The sequence below is a fragment of the Neoarthrinium moseri genome (genome assembly GCF_022829205.1).
Source record: "Neoarthrinium moseri strain CBS 164.80 chromosome Unknown scaffold37_Wmoseri_CBS_16480, whole genome shotgun sequence".
Classification (NCBI taxonomy): domain Eukaryota; kingdom Fungi; phylum Ascomycota; class Sordariomycetes; order Amphisphaeriales; family Apiosporaceae; genus Neoarthrinium; species Neoarthrinium moseri.
In genome coordinates this window covers 151,540-167,438 of record NW_026055151.1, presented here as the reverse complement: position 1 = coordinate 167,438, position 15,899 = coordinate 151,540, and the positions used below count along the sequence as shown (strand labels likewise).

At 53.4% G+C, this 15,899-nt stretch overlaps 7 protein-coding genes across 7 annotated transcripts; 3 read left to right on the top strand and 4 right to left on the bottom strand.

Moving 5' to 3' along the window:
- Window positions 1-713: 713 nt before the first annotated feature.
- On the bottom strand, window positions 714-2,147 carry JN550_008674 (uncharacterized protein; the record flags this gene model as incomplete). The annotated part of the gene is made up of 1 exon (XM_049320661.1): window positions 714-2,147. The coding sequence occupies one exon, from the start codon at window positions 2,145-2,147 to the stop codon at window positions 714-716; it is 1,434 nt and encodes a 477-aa protein (XP_049169332.1).
- Window positions 2,148-3,691: 1,544 nt separating this feature from the next.
- On the bottom strand, window positions 3,692-4,905 carry JN550_008673 (uncharacterized protein; the record flags this gene model as incomplete). The annotated part of the gene is made up of 5 exons (XM_049320660.1): window positions 3,692-3,719; window positions 3,779-4,109; window positions 4,165-4,353; window positions 4,402-4,664; window positions 4,709-4,905. The coding sequence occupies 5 exons, from the start codon at window positions 4,903-4,905 to the stop codon at window positions 3,692-3,694; spliced, it is 1,008 nt and encodes a 335-aa protein (XP_049169331.1).
- A 1,333-nt stretch (window positions 4,906-6,238) lies between these two features.
- Window positions 6,239-7,545, top strand: JN550_008672 (uncharacterized protein; the record flags this gene model as incomplete). The annotated part of the gene is made up of 4 exons (XM_049320659.1): window positions 6,239-7,042; window positions 7,099-7,237; window positions 7,301-7,390; window positions 7,451-7,545. 4 exons carry the CDS (start codon window positions 6,239-6,241, stop codon window positions 7,543-7,545), a joined length of 1,128 nt encoding a protein of 375 aa, XP_049169330.1.
- A 400-nt stretch (window positions 7,546-7,945) lies between these two features.
- JN550_008671 (uncharacterized protein) lies at window positions 7,946-8,437 on the bottom strand (the record flags this gene model as incomplete). Its single annotated transcript, XM_049320658.1, has 2 exons — window positions 7,946-8,230; window positions 8,285-8,437. The coding sequence occupies 2 exons, from the start codon at window positions 8,435-8,437 to the stop codon at window positions 7,946-7,948; spliced, it is 438 nt and encodes a 145-aa protein (XP_049169329.1).
- A 566-nt stretch (window positions 8,438-9,003) lies between these two features.
- On the top strand, window positions 9,004-12,687 carry JN550_008670 (uncharacterized protein; the record flags this gene model as incomplete). Its single annotated transcript, XM_049320657.1, has 1 exon — window positions 9,004-12,687. One exon carries the CDS (start codon window positions 9,004-9,006, stop codon window positions 12,685-12,687), a length of 3,684 nt encoding a protein of 1,227 aa, XP_049169328.1.
- A 421-nt stretch (window positions 12,688-13,108) lies between these two features.
- JN550_008669 (uncharacterized protein) lies at window positions 13,109-14,050 on the bottom strand (the record flags this gene model as incomplete). The annotated part of the gene is made up of 1 exon (XM_049320656.1): window positions 13,109-14,050. The coding sequence occupies one exon, from the start codon at window positions 14,048-14,050 to the stop codon at window positions 13,109-13,111; it is 942 nt and encodes a 313-aa protein (XP_049169327.1).
- Window positions 14,051-14,566: 516 nt separating this feature from the next.
- Window positions 14,567-15,406, top strand: JN550_008668 (uncharacterized protein; the record flags this gene model as incomplete). Its single annotated transcript, XM_049320655.1, has 1 exon — window positions 14,567-15,406. The coding sequence occupies one exon, from the start codon at window positions 14,567-14,569 to the stop codon at window positions 15,404-15,406; it is 840 nt and encodes a 279-aa protein (XP_049169326.1).
- Between the last annotated feature and the right edge of the window lie 493 nt (window positions 15,407-15,899).

The window sequence follows — 15,899 nt, the reverse complement described above, 5'->3', positions numbered from 1 at the left end:
GATCCAATCTTACAACTGACCTAATCAGCTCGGTAAGCCGGGTGAACTGGGGTCTCCAATGATCAGTACTTGACTCTCGGCGCTTATAGCTAGTTGGGCTGTTCTGGTCTAATCCACGACAAGTCTGGCGAATGCCTGAGACAAGGAGGTGCGCCTAGCTCCAATGTCAACACATAGAGACATTATCAAGGCAGCAATTTAAAAATCTCATTACAAGTCTTTGACCAAACTTCACGTAATCTTACAGCAGGGTATACCGGTATACTTATCAAAGAAAGCTTGGAGATTATCCCTCGTTATGCATTAGGTGCACATTGACTCCACGGCATCTTTGTCAGGTTGAAAATGGGAGCTCTGATCGTATATGCCAAGAGTCGTGATGAGGACTCATCTTCAGAAGCGGAAGGAGGTGCTGCCTCAAAAGCCCATAAGTTTGGGAAGACGAATGAACGAAAACGCCCAATTCTTTTTAACTTCTGAGACTCTTTAAGCCCTATGGCTTGTTCACTGTGTAGACTGCCTTTGCGAGAGATTCGTGTACTTATTGCTGTATTACGCCAGCAATCCAACTAGTCATACGCGACGTAGAGGCACGCAGATCGCTTCCATTGATTCATATTATGTAGGTGCTGTAGTGTACGAATTCGTACTTATCGTACTCGAGTATTCAATGAGACCCCATACATAGTCTAGGTCTTAAAACCCATACTAACCTATGATCGGCACATTCTCCCCTCTTGTGACACTATCCAGGACTCACTCCCTACACCCGCCCTGGCATATAACATATCGTGCGGGTCGTACCTCTTTTTGATGGTCAGGAGTCTCTCGTAGTTTGTACCCCAGAACGTATCTTGGAAATTGGGCTGACGAAAATCCGCCTCGTTTACGTATGCGCCGCTGCCAGGAGTGACTGCCTCAAGCTCTGGGAGGATGACATTTGTCATCTTATCCTGTAGAGCAATCATGTCTTCCCACGGCGCCGTAAAGTTCCAAGGTGTAGTCAAGGTCGTATGCACTAGGGCCTCCCTCCACGCCGGGTGCACCGAATTGGTAAGGCTATTGCCAAATGGTGCAACATTGGTCCCGACTCCTATCCAGGTGACACTTTGCTTCACAATACTCTGCATTGTGTCGGAGATGTTTGCGACCACTGACCGTGGGATCAAGCGGCCGCCATATTGTGCAATGCCTACCTGAATATTCCCAAGGGGCAAGGGGCCGAAATACGTGTCATAATGGTCGTAGTAGTTCTTTGACTCGCTGTATGAGACCGAGTACACCACTTCGAGCGAGCCTAAACTCGCAATCAACGGGGCCATGATCTGTTCGACTTCCGCCTGGGTCTTGTTGTAGGCGTTGACGGGTGATATCATGAAGAACGTGTCGGTAAAGTAGTACACGACCATGGTTCCTGCATCGACTATGCTCGGGAGCGATTCGTGGAAAGCTTGGATGCCGGCAAAAAAACGGTCACTCGGGTTGTCTGAGGTGAAAAACGAGAGAGTGGCACCGCTGAACACCGCGTCCGAGAAGGCCTTCACCGTCATAGATACAACTATGCCATAGGTGCTTCCACCGCCTCCACTCAGCGCCCAGAACAAGTCGGGATTCTCGGTCCGACTGGCAATCACGAAAGTCCCATCGGCGAGCACCACCTCCCAAGCCAGAGTGTTGTCGGCGGAGAGGCCAAAGCTGGAGCTGAGCGCAGAATGGCCGCCCCCTTGCGTGTAGCCGCCGGCGAGGCCGACCGTGGGACACTCGCCGCCGACGACGACCAGCCCCTGGTCCCTCGCGGCCTGCATGATTTCGAAGCCTTGGACGCCTGCACCGAGCCTGACAGCCTTGCCGCTGTAGTCAGCCGACTCATAATCTGAGAAGTCGATGCTCTTGAGATGGTGCGTCCAGACGGCAAGAGCGCCCGCTCCGGTTGAGCGTCCCAGATAGTCATGCCCGGTGTTTCGGATCACGAAGCGGATGTTATTCTGCCTGGCGAAATCGACTGCTGCTTGGATATCGGGCACGGATGAAGCATCGACGGCATACCGCACGTAGTTCCCTAGTTCGCAAGGGCGGGACGTGGGCTGGAATGGGTCACAGCTCTGGTTGGCGAAGAAAGGCGCCATGACAGAGGACGATGAGTTCATACTGCTACCATCAGTTCCTAGCCGAATAAGCACACAGTATTGCTCTTACTGGATCTCCTCATACTGCCACCGGCTTTGCAGATCCGCACACGTCTCAGCGTTATAGTTTGGACTATGGCAGGGACTGCCTAACGGAACTGTGGCGATGAGCCGACCATTTACGGTGCCGTTGAGCGCATCCCATTTTGGCCTCGAAGGCCAACAGTCATCTCCCGGGAAACATTTGCAGCGGTTGGGGTCGGCGCAGCTAAGACGTGCCAGATAGATCACCAATGAGAGGATCGCCCACCGTCTCATAGTTGACTATTTGACGATGATTCGAGATCGGTTTGGAAACACGGGATATAGATCATAGGAGTAATCGGGCTATCCAAATGCTGCTTAATCCGCCATGGAATGGCAGTTAAGAACGAAAGGAGGGAACATTTGAGATAATAGAGACAACGCTAAGCATTCCAATTCTGGGTTTTGAAGGTTCCGCATTGTTTCTACTAGCTCTTACATAGTATACCCGGTCTCATAGGACGAGCGATGGGCTTGGCGAAATAGAGTCAAGGCCCCTCGGGGCTAGTTCTACTTCTGTATAAGAACGATGCAAGAGCATGGCGCGGGAGGACGCTGTAACTCCGCATTCTGCAGCGGTGTGCTCTAGACTCATGACCAGGGTCGGAGCGCTAATAGCGAATGCAACCCTGATGCTCACAGGCCAAGGCACAACCATCTTAACACGAGATAGTTTCCACTACCCACGTGAATCTGACCATGCCTGCGCGACTTTGAGGATACCCAGCATCCGCTTCATTCCCAAGCAGGCCACAAGGTTCGGCATCGGATCTCTCACCGGTGAATCATTTAAAAGCCCCTGTGAATCAACAGGTGTATAATTTTGACTTTCTGCGACGAAGCTTTTGGCTCTTGAAGAGCGAATATAACGCTCAGAATGATCCACGATGCGGAAATGGCAATGGACCGTCACAGATGGAGTTGTTTAATTTAATTAGGTTTGTAAAAGCTCTCGGATATGATGAGTGCGTAGCGCGTAATAAGCACCTGGTCAAGGAAGGTTGGTTGCGGTGGAGACTTAAGTATGGCGAAGTAACAGCCAGTAGCAATATGTCAGTTAATGAGTTAAACTTACTATATATAAGCCATGAAAAATGGTACATCTCTTCCGAAATATTCATCGCTGTATACTGGTGTGATACGGGGCTGTGATTTTTAGGTTCAGTGAGCAACCCAGATAGAACGTTACCCACAACCCAAGTATCTCCTTAGTGAACTCATATTATAATTTATTGTTAATTAGTTGCGCATATTGCTTGAACAACCTGAATAAACTAATCCAAAACTGACAACGATTGCCCACAACGGTTTCGGTAATCAAAATGGCATGGAACAAGGAAAATAAAAGTAGATGAACTAGAGTCGGTAATTCCAGTCGTCCGACCTGGATTTCGAACTATAAAACGCGCCGTAAACCGAAACATTTGAACCTGTTGACTCCAATGAGTCTCGAAAGATGAGACGAACGCAATAGACGCCCTCTAGAAGATTGCGAGGATATTCGGAGGGCTGTTTTTCGTTAGCTTCGCCGGGCGGCTACACACGGTCAATGAAGATAAGGCACATACCTGGCAACGCCACCAGGAACATTGCATGGCTCACTCGAAACGAAGAAAGTCCACCTCTTCTCCTTCCTGCAATGCTCTGAAAGCTTCTCGAGGTCAAAGAGTTCTCCGATCGGGCAACCCCATCCACCTAGCAATACCTCATGTAGGAGCCAGTCTTTCTGCGTTGGCCAACACTCAAAAGCAGGTTGGTCGCCAGCTACAGCCGAGAAGTTGTCCCAAATCCACCTGAGCATGTCTTCGCTCTGTTCGACACCCACGAACTTGTGTGGAGTTGTGTCTTGGAGCTCCCATATCTCCTCTTCGGTTTTCTTGCCGTACGCCGACATAAAGCCTAAGGGGTCGTGAGCATTTCACGCGATGCATCGTGCCCACAGCTGTTCACGCACCAGAGCGAATGAAAAGAATGTCTCCGAACTTGAGCTCTGTTCCCTGTGATTGAAGACATGCTTTCAAATCATCCAACGGAATGGGGGTCGAAGCGAACAAATCGTTTGACTTGACTTCTCCCTGAGCTTCTCTCCAGCTGTGATAGTCAACTAAAACACCACGTCCTACAATACCCTGCTCCGACCACGCTATACTCTGTCAGTGTTATGCAGTTTGAAACGTGTCAAGATGCCTACCCTGAATGCCATTGACTGTAGCATTATTCCCATCCTCACCAATCCCATGGATTTCTTCCATGGTGACTCCATTGTAGAAAAGCTTTTCCTTCTGAAACCCGAAATGGCGGAGACCATCCCACTGTGTCGAGACTTGCGAGTTAAATACCCAGACATCATCATTGACTGTTCTCGGTGGTTTGGTGAACATATCCTGGTGAAACTTGGCTCTTTCAAAAAAAGGCTTGCGCGACTGTGCATTGAGAGGCCAGTTGAGAGAGATTCTGGATCAAGTCAGTGACAGGCCCCATTCTGATATGGCACTCACCTTTGCCCTGTGTTTATCTCGCTTTTGGCGGCAGAGGCAACCCGATCATTGGTGAGGCGATTCAGGAAGCCCAACTCGTCCTTATCCCCGTAGAGACCCCAGGCGGAATGATGGGGATCTGTCTTTCTCAAAGGCAAGTCATCGAAATCCGGAACTCCATTGTCATTCACCTTAATTCCTGGGACTGGAGGAGCCATTCTGGATTGGGAAGAAAAGGGTTTCTGGAGTGTTTTAAGTAGATTGTAGTACGGGTAATTTACACAAAGACGACAACCTTCACCCATCATGGAGGGAACTCCATTATAATAGCAATACCAACTTCCCCCGCACGAAACCCGGTGCTGGCACGGCCAATACTTTGCGTCATGTCGAGAATTGTGACGACAACCGACAACAGCACCCCCGCATTTTCAATCCGTATACCTAGGTAACAATGGTAAGCGACTTGAAGTTTGTATCCACTAAGAAACCAAGAACGAGAAATTTCTGCTATCTTGGATGGTGTATTTTTGGGTCTCTATAGAAATATGAATAACGAGTTATTGGAAACTAACCTGTGTAGAAGCCTGTGACTGCATTACTTATACTGCCCTTATGAAGTATAAACGCCGCCGATAGTTATTCGAGGAAGCATAGCCGTTGCCATCGGAAAACGCAAACCGGACCCACACCCGACGCCACGCCGGAGCATTGCGATAACGGCCCCGATGACCCCCCTTCAGTCAATCTGAGATCCTGGCAACCACACACTACATCAACACATTGAGACCTAGATAATCTATGGTTTTCGGATTTGTGACACAGAGATTTGCTGTAAGTAGCGTCTTTCCTAGACGCTTATCATGTTAACATAGATCCCTGGAGCGCGAAGATAAGAATACCTACATATGTAGCTAATGGTACCTACTATGCTCGAATTGACTCGAGTTTGATATAGGCAACTGTTAACCACTTGAATAGGTGCACAGCCCAATGCTAACTGTTCATCAGCTTGAAGACTCAATCGTTTGACAAACTTCTTCTACTATCCTCTGTGAGCACGTGGCGCCAGTACAGGATAAGCTTTCATTATCAAGGCTACCGGCGTAGTGGGTGCGAACTCGGACTCATCCACCGGCGACCGCCGGGACAGATTGTGATCAGCCCACCGATAGTCGACGGCACCCATCAACAGTCTTCAATTCATTAAGGGATCTACTACTACTTGCGTGGCCTTTTAAGTTCTACGGCATAGGCATCAACTATCGGCAGGAGATCACCGGCCAGAGCAGTTGTCCGCAGTAAAGCGTGTGATAAGAGGGTTTACAGGGCTTCACAAGGCAGTAATCACTGCGAGTAGATGCTCTCCCACCGATTCAAGACAGCTTCGGCAAGATCGCAATCTGTTCCTGCCCTATTGCCTCCCATTTGGATCTGATATCGCAGAGAGATACCTAGACTGCCTATGCCTCGGGATCTTCTGCGTATTCGGCTGCCACAACTTTGACACAATTTATCAACATCGGAAATCATTAGTGAAACTCCAGAACTATGGTGACTACCAAGCTCGAGCTTCGAACAGCCCTCGGCCCCGTTTACAGGGATGTCTTGCTAACTCCCCCTCGCGACTGCACCGCGGACGAGATACCGGTCATAGACTTGGCACCCTTGTTCTCCAGTGAACTCAGCGAGCGCCAGAAAGTTGCCAAGCAGATACGGTCCGCCGCAGTCAACACAGGCTTCTTCTATGTTAGAAACCATGGCATCGCAGACTCGACCATTGCGAAAGCCAAGCAGCGAGGCCTGGACTTTATGAAACAGACTCCTGAGGAGAAAGACAAGTTGTCGTCCAGGAAATACAGCAAGTACTTCAACGGCTATACTGGCTATGCGAGCACCAATATCTCTCCGAGCGAAAGTGTAGACGTCAGGGAGTCCTTCTCTTTCAGATATTCCCCCGAGCTTGACCCAGATCACCCTATGGATATTTCTGAGATTCCAGCTGAAGTGAGGCCGTGGATCAGGGCTGAGAAATTTGTTTGGGAAGGCACTGCCCATATTCCAGACTACAAGAAAGACTGGGTAGCGTATTGGGGGAGTTGTTTGACTCTGGCTAGGAGGTTGGTCAAAGCCTTTGCGTTGTCGCTGGATCTGCCCGAAGATTATTGGGATGAAAAGGTCACCCATCCCGGTGCTGATTCTGTGTTCAACTACTATCGCCCAAGGACTGAAGAAGAGACGAAGCAGAAGTTTGTGGGCTTAGGGAGCCACACTGACCTGCAGCTCTTCACCCTCCTTTGGCAGGACAGCATCGGTGGTCTTCAGGTATTGACAAAAGAAGGACAGTGGATCAAGGTGCGTGCCCCCTCAGAAGTTTGCGCAGCATGTCTGCAGGTAACTAATACATCCAGGCCCCTCCAATTGAAGGAACAATCGTGGTCAACATTGGCGATTACATGATGCGTCTCTCTAATGATACTTACAAGTCTACTGTACATCGAGTTACTAATGAGTCGACGCTTGAGCGAGTTTCGATGCCTTTCTTCTTTGGTGAGGAAACTTGGCAATGCTATTGTGACTATGACAGTCTTGCGCTAACGGGGTATGGGGCAGGTCTCAATTTCAACTGCGTCGAGAGTGTCATTCCCAGCTGCGTGTCGCCTTCGAACCCTGCGAAGTACGAACCGATATCTTGCGGTGACTGTAAGTATACGGTGAAATATGCTTCGAAACACGCCGTGACAGCTGACGATTATTTGGCAGGGTGTCAAATGCGATTCAAGATTGAGCGTGAGGCTTTCGATAAGAAAGCAGCAGCTGCAAAACTGGCTCCAAGTGCTGTCGTCGTGGAAGTCTGATGCACTGGATTGTGACATTTGGCGTGGCTCTCTTAATTTTACGTAGTATATGAAGCGGCTATGGAGTTTGGCATGACGATATGCCGATAATCCGTAGCGAGTACAGCCAACCACAACTTACATCACATGTTAAACCAAAGACTTTGAAGTCGTCAACTAAAGGCGAACCGACATTTTCTCTTAGAATAACTCCAGTCCGACGCCAACTTCCAGGAGCCGTCATTGGCGGGGCAGTATCTCGTAAAACATGAAGATGTTGAAACTCAATGAGCCAGATTGCAGAGCCATGCAGAACCTCTCATAATTCGAGGCATGATATGAGCTATTATGTATGTTGTTCGCTGCCCCTGTTACGGCTTGCCGTAAGATAGTAGTGATGCATGCCACGACTGAACTACCATCATATGACTCTTTGAACCAGTTCGATCAGGTCGAAGAAAGATTCACGGTCTGGCTTCGGTTTCAGAAGACCGAGGCCAACGAGGAGCGTCCGTTTCTCTTCTGAATCTCTGCGGGCGAAGAGACTGGCAATCTGAACAGCATACAACTGGCCGGAAGACTCGCGCTCCTCACCACCGCCGCCGAGAAGGGTTTTCGGCGTCAGATGCGAGAGCGGCAGTAAGCTTGTATCTGGCAGTGCCATCTCGACGCTCGCTGATGATGGTGCTGAGAGAGGGACTTGGATCTAGAAACAACCATGAGCCGTCGAGCACAATAGACCCTGCCACAGAAGGCTCACCCATTGAGATAACCGACCCTCCTGAGACAGAGTGATCATGATCTTGTCGGCAAAGAAAGTGGATGTGGCTTGCGTCTCTACGCCGTCGATCAAGCCAACGGCCTCCTTGGAAGGGGCAGGGAATCCCTCGTCTTTCACGTCCGAAGGGGCCATTTCCGGGGACCAGTTTGTGATCTTGATGGAGCGGGGTTTCGGTAGTGGCAAACAGATACCCTGGATTTCTCTCAAACCTTTCGCATCGGTCCTTTAGACTCTTTGAATTGTGAAGCTCTAGGTTGAGAATTATCATGGGCTGAGTTGTGATCCCGTTCGCAGGTACAGCAGTAGGTTGCCCCGGTGGTGCGTTCAAGGTGCCAGCCCAGTAATACCTACGTTAAGTTAGCGGGTCATTGCACCCCCCATCCATGGATCTTCCAGTCCGCATCCACCTGCCCCACAACAACATTCACCTGCATCTCAGCGCCGTTCTGCCGGGCGGTCAAAATTTCAAAATCGCATACTCATTCATCGCGAAGCAATAGCTCACGCTGCTTGCACAAGCCAACAAGCATCAAATCGGCCAGGAAATTTTGAGAATGATACTGTAGAATTCAGCGCAAAAGATTGGCACGCCAACTGTCAAAGTGAGCAGAGATTCCCAGAGCGATTCGTCTTTATTCGTGCGAGCTCCTGCTCTGGACAAAGATCGCTCCACATTGGCTTGAATCTCAGCGGCCAAGATGCCCAAGAAATTCGTCCCACGACAGAGGAAGCACAAGGTGCTCGCAAGGCAAAAGGCCAGCGCAGGTGCTCAGGACGACGACGCTGGTTCGGCCCAGGTCGACAGCAATGCGCTGGAGATTATCCCTTCCAAGAAGGATGTGGAAACGAAAAGGCTTAGAGACGAGCTGAAGGATCAGGGCGTCAAAGTTACTGGGCAGAAGGCCAAGCGACTGGAGAAGTACATCGACAACAAACTCAAGAAGGACGAAAACCGTACCCTGCTGGCCAAGTTGGCCAACAACAAGGTCGACACTAGTTTGTTCTTCAGCACTCGCAACCTGGGCCAGGGCAAGGAAACGAAAAAGCAAGGATTGAAAAGGGCCCACAAGGAGCACCAAGCTGGCCTTCGTGACGACGAGGACGATGAGCTGTTCGAGAAGCGCGACAGCCCGGACAGCGATTATGAAGTGTCAGCCGACGAGCAGGAGGCCCCAATTCCCTCATCCTCCAAGACCAACGCAAGCCAGAGCAGCGCTGCAGACGTTAGCAGTGCGCCTTCCACAGCACCTCAAGTTACAAGCGCACCTCCGAGCACTTCTGTGCAACAGACGCTGCAAGTCGGCTCTGGGTTGAAGCGACCCTTGGAACTGGACGAAAGTGGACGTCCGGTCATTCAGAAACGTCAAAAACGTGGCGGTGTTGCCTCTAAGTTCTCGACCTCGAATTTTGTTCAGCCGAAGCACTCTGAGCCCAATGTCGCACCCACATCCACCTCAGAGGACGAATGGAGTGGATTAAGTTCCGATGAGGCAGACTCAGATGATTCCGAAGGCGTCGAAGGAGAATCAGGGGGCGAAGAGGAGGATGAGTCGGAGGTTTCGGATGAACAATCCAGCTCCGAAGACGAGGAGATGTCCGACGACGGCAGTGATGATGATGGTTCGACTGGTGGGCCAGACGAGAAGAGAGAACGCTCCTCCGCATTCAAGGCATGGGCCCATCAACAACGGAACGAGGCCCTGGGATACAAACCGGTAGAATCGACATCCGCTTTGCTGGACCTTCCGGTCATCAAGGACTTCCAGCCGCGACCCCTAGAGCAAGATCCCCTACCCCTCGAGTTGCAGCCAACGGAAAACCTCGCAAGAAAAGCGTATAGTGTCACGGTCGCAAGGTCGACAGAGATACAGGAAGCAAGACTAAAACTGCCTGTTGTGGCGGAGGAGCAAAAAATCATGGAAGCGATCCACAACAACAACATTGTGGTCGTTTGTGGTTCAACTGGTTCTGGAAAGACAACTCAAGTGCCGCAATTTCTTTTCGAGGCCGGTTATGGATCTCCCAACTCTCCGACGCCCGGCCTGATCGGCGTGACCCAGCCAAGAAAGGTGGCCGCTGTCAGTATGTCGAAGCGAGTGGGACAGGAACTGGGAGACCATGGCCAGAAAGTTGCTTATCAGATTCGATTCGAGGGTACGGCGGACGAGAAGACGGCGATCAAGTTCATGACAGATGGTGTGCTTCTCCGCGAAGTCTCCAGCGATATCGCTCTGCGCAAATACTCAGCTGTGATTATCGACGAGGCCCACGAGAGAAGCGTAAACACAGACATCCTTATTGGAATGTTGAGTCGTGTGGTCAAGCTGCGGCAGGAACTGGCGGACGAAGATCCAACAGTCCAACCCCTGAAGCTTATCATTATGTCGGCAACCCTGCGTATAGACGACTTGACCAAGAACCCAACCTTGTTCCCGACGCCGCCACCCGTCTTAGATGTCGAGGGACGGCAATTTCCTGTTACAATACATTTTGCACGCCAGACGCGGCACGACTATGTAGAAGAGGCTTTCAAGAAGATCACAAGAGGACACAAGAAGCTACCTCCCGGCGGCATGCTCGTGTTCCTCACAGGCCACGACGAGATTTCACGTTTAAGCAAGAAGCTTAGAGAAGCGTCAGGGGGGATGAGCACGGCAGCTTACCCAAAGGTTCGGATATCTGCCAACGATGCGCCGCTTGAGGTGGAAGATATCGAGTTCGGGCAAACAAACGACGCTACCCAAGATGATTACGACGAGATTAACTTTATCGACGAGGAAGATGGGGAAGACGAAGAGGATGACGACAAGGAATTTGATATCCCGGACGAGGAAGCAGGAACAGGTCCTCTGAAGATGCATATTCTGCCCCTTTACTCTCTTTTGCCGACGCGAGAACAGATGCGGGTATTTGATCCACCACCAGAAGGCTCGCGACAGATCATATTGGCGACCAACGTTGCCGAAACAAGTTTGACGATTCCTGGCATCCGCTACGTCTTCGACTGCGGACGAGCTAAGGAAAGGCGTTTCGACAAAGAGAGTGGTGTTCAGAGCTACCAAATCGGCTGGATCAGCAAGGCGAGCGCAAACCAAAGATCTGGCCGTGCTGGACGTACAGGCCCCGGCCATTGCTACAGGCTGTACTCCTCCGCAGTATACGAGAGGGACTTTGCTGAATTTGCTGACCCAGAGCTGCTCAGAATGCCAATTGAGGGCATCGTACTGCAACTCAAGGCAATGAGACTCCAGCACGTGGTCAACTTCCCCTTTCCAACACCCCCCAACAGACAGAGCCTGGCCAAGGCCGAGAAGCTGCTGACCTACCTCTCTGCCATCACACCCGAGGGTCAGGCAACCGACATCGGATCTACCATGGCCAGATTCCCTTTGCCGCCTCGTTTCGCCCGTATCCTTCTCATTGGGCACCTTCACGATTGCATGCCCTATACGATTGCATTGGTGGCTGGTCTCTCGGTTGCAGAGATATTCATTCCGGAGAACGTTGCCATACCCACTCTCTCCGATCGGGAAGAAGGGGCTTACCGCACTAACGAGGACGTCATCGCCGAGACCCAGCAGGCGCGAGCAAGGCAAAAGTTCAATCAGGTCCATAGGAACTTCCGCTCCCTAGACGACGCATCTGATGCGATCAAGCTGCTTCAGGTCGTTGGAGAGTTCGCCCATGATCCCACCGAACAGTTCTGCGAGAACCACTTTGTCAGGTTCAAGGCCCTCCAGGAGACCCAGAAGCTTCGGAAGCAGATCACCAGCCTTTTGCAGAAGGATATCCCGGCGTTTGCCAACCTGACCTACCAGGACAAGCTGGACCGCCCATCAGCAAAGCAAATCACGGCTCTCAAGCAGATGGTGGCCGCCGGATTCATTGATCAGGTCGCCATCCGCAGCGACCTGGCTCCTGTGCCTCCTGAGATGCACCGCAAGCCCCGCCGCGCCATCGACGTCCCCTACGTACCACTGCACCCCATCGACGCGCTCGGCGACGACACCATGGACCGGTCGGTCTACATCCACCCGAGCTCGTCGCTCGCGCACTTCAGCCCGCAGGAGTGCCCCGAGTACATCGTGTACGCGCATCTGCAACGCGCCACGCCGGGGGTCGACGCCGTCAAGCAGCCGAGGGCGCGCATGATCGCGCTGTCGGACATCACGGGGGCGCAGCTCGCGGCGCTGGCCAAGGGCACCCCGCTGCTCAGCTACGGGAAGCCCATCAAGGAGGTCAAGACGGATGACCCGGCCGTGAGGGAGGCCTATGTGGTGCCGTATCTCCGGGCCGAGAATACAGGCGGCCAAGGGTGGCCTCTGCCGGTCAAGAAGATCGTGCAGAAGAGGATCGCTGGCAAGGGTTGGGTTGCGCAATAAGTTTGGAGAGTCATATAGGGCGTTTAGTTGTCGGGTAGAGGTTACTTCATATAAATATGCCATCTGGTGGAATGCATGGGTGGGCCAAGTCGAGGTTCAAGATTAGACTTAACGGCAGATGCCAAAGACCGCTTCAATTCGCTGTACAAGATGCTATGTTCAAACCAAAACCGCTGCAAAAAGTGCATATCATACAAAACACTTATGGGTATCAAAATCCTTTTTCCCACGGCCTCTGCCTGAGCCTGCCTCCAACGCCTCACGTCGATGCTATGCGTGAAAACCCAATGTCCTCCGGGTTGCGGTCGACCTCGAATCGAACCTCCTTGCGGAGGGGCGAGGAGCGCAACGTGTGTGATGCCCGAGGAAGAGACCTCCCCGCCCTGCCGTCCGCCAACCGGCTTTGCCAGAACCGCTCTCTCTACGAGGGCGTGGCGCCGGGCGTCAGCCCCGTCTTGGTCTTTTTCCGCTTCGGCTTGGAGATGCCGCTGTTGGGGGTCTTGGGGGTCTTGGCCTCCTTGGTCCCGTCCTTCTTGTCGCTCGGCTTGGCGGCCACGGGCGTTTTGAGGTTCGTCGTCAGGGGGTTCAGTGTCGGGGGGCGGGTGCGCGGCCGCTCCTTGCGCCCGGTCGAGGACAGGTGGAACTCGCCGGGCTTGCCGGTGATGGGGTTCTCGTCCATGTACTCGCCGCCGTACTGCATCTGGATCATGAAGGACTGCTCGGCCAGGCGCGCGTCCAGGGTGCCGGACTGGGCCGGCTTCTTGGCCTGGCCCTCGGGCGCCGGCGCGGGCGTCGCTTCCTTGGAGGCCAGCTGGCGCTCGCGGGCGTTGGAGGGGGCGGGCAGGGCCTTGTACGAGTGCCCCTGGGCGGGCGACCACTTGCGGACCTCGTCGGCGGCGGGGAAGCACTTGCGCAGGGAGTCGGTGATGGTGGCCAGGCGGAAGCTGAGGATGCTGGCAAAGGTCGGGGCCATGTAGATGTTGTAGCCGACGACGTAGTAGGTGGCGTGGACGGTGATCTCGTCGTCGTCGCCGGGCCGCTTCCGGCGGGTCTGCTTGCGGATGACCCAGACGCCGGTGCCGGTGCCGGGGGCCATCTGGGCGGGCTGCTCGGCGACGATGAACTCGACGCCGCTCATGGTCTTGAGGCGGCCCTCGAAGGCCTCGCGGGTCGTGATGTACTGGTACATGGCCGAGCTGAACATGGCCTGGTTGGCGACGACGGCGTTGTTGGACGTGTTGTCGAAGAAGGGCGACTGGGCAAAGTAGAAGAGCACGCTGTTGCTGTGGATGCCCTGCATGGAGTCGGCGAGCTCGGGGTGGTGCCACTGGACCTCGTCCAGGGGGATCTCGCGCGAGGCCATGGTGAGGTGCTCTGGGCGCGCCGGGGTAATGCTTCTCTCTGGGTATGTTCGTAGGTCGGGCGCGCGGGTTTGGGCGGAGGGCTGCCGCCAGAAGGGCGCGTGGTGAGTGGAATGAAGGTGGTGGTGGAAGTGAATGAAAGCTGAGGTCCATGGAACTGTCCGAGTTGGTCAGCTCGAGCTTCAATTGGCATGTGGGGCAGCCAATGGGCAGTCAATCAGCACGTCAGCTCGCTGGAGCCCACGCTGGAAGAAAAGTCCTTCAGTCTAGGGTCCCTGGGAGATGCGCTAGCTCTGGACCCCAGAACACGCCTAGCAAGCGCTAAAGTGGTTGGATCGCCCCGCCCAAGCCTCCAGCCTGCCCTGCCAGCCAGCCTCTCTCTCAATCGGCTCAGTTCACATCTTCAGCACCTGATTCAGCCTTGCCTCCATCTCAACCTCCACCTGCACTCACACATCCTCGAGAAGCTATCATTGCAACCCACCATCAACGGGAACAGGATCCAGCACCCGTAGACTATGGATCTCGTATCTAGCATCCGCAAGTCGGGTTCCCGCGGCGGCGTCAACTTCAGCTGGGACGAGGTCGCAGGTTCTGCCCATCGCGAGAACTACCTCGGCCACAGTCTGAAGGCCCCCGTCGGCCGCTGGCAGCAGGGCCGGGACCTCACCTGGTACGCAAAGAATAGCGGCGCCGACGCCGGTCCCTCGGACGAGACCGAAGAGGAGCGTGAGGCCAGGGAACGTCGCGAGGAGATAAAAAGAGTCAAGGAAGCCGAGGAGGATGCTCTGGCGCGTGCGCTGGGCCTCCCCCCGCCCGTGCGGAACTCGTCCGGGGCCAACGCCGTGGAGGTGACCAAGTCACGCATCGGTCCACAGCCGGAGGACAAGGAGGAGGGAGACAAGCCACAAGACGACAAGACGTCCTCAAGGAAACACAGACGGCATGACGACCCTGAGAGGCGGCATCGGCGGAGACACAGAAGCCGCAGCCGGAGCCGCGACAGGCGGCGCGACAGGTCGCCCAGGAGGAGGGACGAGCGTGAGCCACATCGGTCAAGGAACGAGCATCCCGGAAGAGAGCGAGGGCCGAGGCGAGGAAAAAGCCGCGAGCGCCAGGGCGACCGGCCACCACGGCGTCATGACGATGGCCGCCGCAGCCACCACGACGACAGACACCATCACCGTGATGGCCGGAGGATGAGTTTCAGCCGGGACGACGAGGAGAAGAGGGCACACCGAAGTCATCCCCGGAACAGGAGCCAAAGCCCTCGCGGTGAAGCGCCACGCAGGGAAGAGCAGCCGAGACCGCGGTCTAGGGATAGGAGAAGAAGTCAGAGTCCTGGCCAAAGGAGGTGAGGACTACGCTGTCTACAATTTCCATCGTTACAAGAGTTTCTCTTCATGATTGGGGAAACCAAGTTTGAATCCATGAGCAATGATCTTCATCTGTCCTCAGTCAACAACAAAGCTGGCCCTGGGCATGGTATCCCTGCGATCCACTTAATTGTTGAGCATCATCCCCATAGGGAGGCAACGAGGCCGTCGTCGCGGTATAGCGCGATCTAAGAAAAGACAAGTAGGCAGAGTGTCTCGAGCAAGCCAGGTAGAGACTACCATGACTAAAGAACCAACCGTGTGCGTCGCCATCGACTATGGTCGCGATCTACGTAGCTGGGCACCAGGCAAGTAGCGAGCGTCGAACTACAGGGCTCCGATACTTTGGAATAGCCCAAAATAAATGACATTCAATCAAGAGCCTACTTCTCTTGATGCACCCTCTTCTCTACCCTGGCCGCCCTAAAGTATTGCGCGTGTTATACACCCATGGGACTAAGCGAAAATAGGGGCC